Genomic DNA, 3,147 nt, shown 5'->3' with positions numbered 1-3,147 from the left:
CCGTAGAAAAGCAACCATATATCATCATTTATGCAACTAATATAAATGTATTTAATTAAATTTCTAGTCCACGTAATTTTTGTCTGCTTAGTGTCTTTATTCAGTGTAGTTGCGTCCGTGCTATCAGTCAAAACATAAAGTACTATAAGATGGCTTAGTTGAAGAAAACACTACTGTAAGAAAGCAAATTAAGTATATGTTCAAACGCAAGATGACATTATGATTGTAAGCAAACTATGTAATTAAACAGAAAGTAAAGCAAGCAAAACTCCTGAAACCAAGAAAATTCAGTTTTATAGGACAAAGCCGAAGATAGGGCTGCATAGCTTGTAAATATAACACGAGTTATTAGGAATATTCTCATTAAGTGAATGTAAATATGGAGAAAATAGATGAATGAGAAGAAGCGCTTTCAGATTTAACAGTATATAATATACGAAATATGTTACATAAGTGCGTACAATTTGTGCTTTCGAAATAAAGTGATTAATGGCAATAAATTGTGTAATAATCTATGGAAACCTTTTCCAGAAAGTTACTTACGATCTTGAACGAGACTCCCACTGGGGGCTTACAAATCCCACTTCCAGGCGGGCCTCGAAATCACTTGACTTGTCTCTGGTACCTGTTATATGTTTCCAAACAAATGCATTTCTTAATTGCAGCTAATTATACTAAGCTTATGTGTTAGAGTATATTTAAGGGTTGTATTTACCACGCAGAGAGTAAGTTCTGACGAGAGAGTCGTGTGTTAAAGTTGAGCACCTCGTATCACAACTGGGATCTGAGCAATGAACCGCGAAAATGTACAGTTCATCACTTGTAAGTAATAACATGCATCTTGTCGTTGTTTTAGTTGTACGAGTAACAATATATTTTTCTGCAATTTTACTCACTCCTTTCTCTATTTTTATTTACCGTAACCGCGAAAAATTCGGATATCATATTTCAACGAAAATACCCACTTTTATTGCTCTCGAAACCATTTGAATTTTTCTTTGGGGGGCCGTGACATGTGTACGTATGGACAGAATAAAGGACTCAAAACGGATTTTTCCAAAATGGATTGTAAAACGGGTTCAGAAGAAATTTTTTTCGTGACGTTTGTACGTAGGTACATACGTATGTAAGAGTATCTCACAAAACTAAAAAGCAAATAGCCGTAGAAAGTTGAAATTTTGTATATGGAACTCCTATAACATGCACTTATGCACCTCCCAATTTCGTTGCAGGTGGCCGTACCAAACGTTATCTGGCTTGGTGAGCTCATTTTCTTATGCTTATATTGGGTCATATAAAGTCTCTGCGCCTTTTTGGTACATTTTTGAACAAAAATTTTCTTTATCGAAAATAAGTTTTGATTAAGAACATATTGACGATTATTATCTATGATCTTTTGCCATTTTTCGGGCAGCTTCATAATTCCATCGGTGTAGGACTTCTGTGGTTTATTGTCGAAAAACTTGGGCGAGTGATTTTGCGGCTCTTCAGTCGGCCAATTTTTTACCATCAAGAGAGTTTTACAGAGACCGAAAAAAATGGTAGTCAGACGGTGCAAGGTTCAGGCTATATGGTGGATGCATCAAAAATTTCCAACCAAGTTCCGTCAATTTGTTCCAACTCAAAGATGTGTGTGGCCGCGCATTGTCATGATGGAACACAACTCCCTTTCTTTTGGCCAATTCTGGTCGCTCTTTCTGTATTGCTTCGTTCAAACGGTCGGCACAGTACAGGGCCGAATTGAAGGTTTTGCCAGTTTGCACCAGGTTGCAATTTATGTGGCACCCAAACATTGAGCTTCTTTTGTAACCTCCTCTTTTCAAATAATTCCAAACTGTCATGTGGTTGATTTTTAGTGCCTCTGCTATTTCTGACAGCTTACGTGCCGGCCTTGGTCCAACAGTTGCAAAATTCCATCGACATTTTTCAGTCACTGGCCGACCAGAGCGAGGTGCATCTTTGATATCGATATTTCCGGAACGGAATCGAGCAAACCACTTCTGGGTCCTTCGTTCACTCACAGCATTTTCACCATACACGTCACAATTTTTTCGGCATGCTTTTGCAGCCTCTTTACCTTTTTTATAGTAAAAAAGCATTATATAACGTATTTCTTCAGATATTTCCCTCATTTTCAAATCAATATAACTTTTTACACAAGCAAGAATTAGAAAATTATTTTCACTAACAATGAAAGCTGAATGTCACCTTTTACGCACATGTTCGTTTGAGACAATCGGGTGAGTGTTGCCGAATATATAAGCATCAATACCATCTAGTGGCAAAAAAGACGTGGAGACTTTTTATATGACCCAATATATTACTAAATTGTGCATTTCTTGCTTTAAATTTTAAATGTGATTGAATTATGTTATTCTTATGTTCCGGCTAAGATCTTGATGCTTTTAGTTAATCTGCATGCAATAGTTTCAGAATTGTCAACAATTTAAGAGTTTAAGTGGCGCTACTAAGCCTTACGAGGCTGCCCTTTGTTTACATTTGAAACTCTTAGTAGAATAGTGAATTAAGTCATTCGGTGTTCTAACTTCGATGCCGTTTTGCCCAGTCTGACCAAAAGTTAACTTTCAGTTGTGTGCACTGAAAATTTTGTTTTTCTACCCACTTGCCGAATTGCTTGTTTTTGCGTAGAAATTGTAATTTTAAATGTCAGAATTGCTTTTTTAACTGCTTTTAACTGTATTTTAGTAGGTTTTTCTGCATTTTACAATTTTTAATGAAGAATTTGTTTTTACGTATTTTTGCTTTGCCGTGAAGTGAGAACTGAATTAATTGAATGAGAAATATATCTCAAATGAAATTCGAGAAAATAAGTTTAAATGAAGAATAGCAAAAAATGTGTATAATTTAACAGGCCGTATATGTGGTGTCCACATCAGATATTTTTTTAATGTAGAAACACATTGTTCACTATTTTCTTTTCTTTTTTCTGACTTTTTACTAAATTAAATTTCTTACTTTTTCCGAGATTTTGTTTTTTGCAATCGTAAATTTTATTTTTAGTCTTATCAAATTAATTTTCTCACATGTTTGTTTCTACAAAAGCAAATTTGTTTTTTATATTTCTTCTATCTTCACTTAAAAAAAAAAAAAAAAATTATTTTACGTTTTTATTTTTTATTTTGTTTT

The 3,147-nt window shown here is 34.5% G+C and overlaps 1 protein-coding gene across 1 annotated transcript; it reads right to left on the bottom strand.

Moving 5' to 3' along the window:
- Positions 1 to 1,520: 1,520 nt before the first annotated feature.
- Positions 1,521 to 2,099, bottom strand: LOC146997114 (histone-lysine N-methyltransferase SETMAR-like). Its single transcript, XM_085817807.1, has one exon. The coding sequence runs from the start codon at positions 2,097 to 2,099 to the stop codon at positions 1,521 to 1,523; it is 579 nt and encodes a 192-aa protein (XP_085673933.1).
- Positions 2,100 to 3,147: the final 1,048 nt, after the last annotated feature.

The sequence above is a fragment of the Stegodyphus dumicola genome, chromosome 5 (assembly GCF_044657685.1).
Source record: "Stegodyphus dumicola isolate Sdum_Otavi_A_Nest chromosome 5, ASM4465768v1".
Lineage (NCBI taxonomy): Eukaryota > Metazoa > Arthropoda > Arachnida > Araneae > Eresidae > Stegodyphus > Stegodyphus dumicola.
The sequence above is the reverse complement of the archived record's forward strand: the minus strand, read 5'-3'. Positions and strand labels throughout refer to the sequence as shown.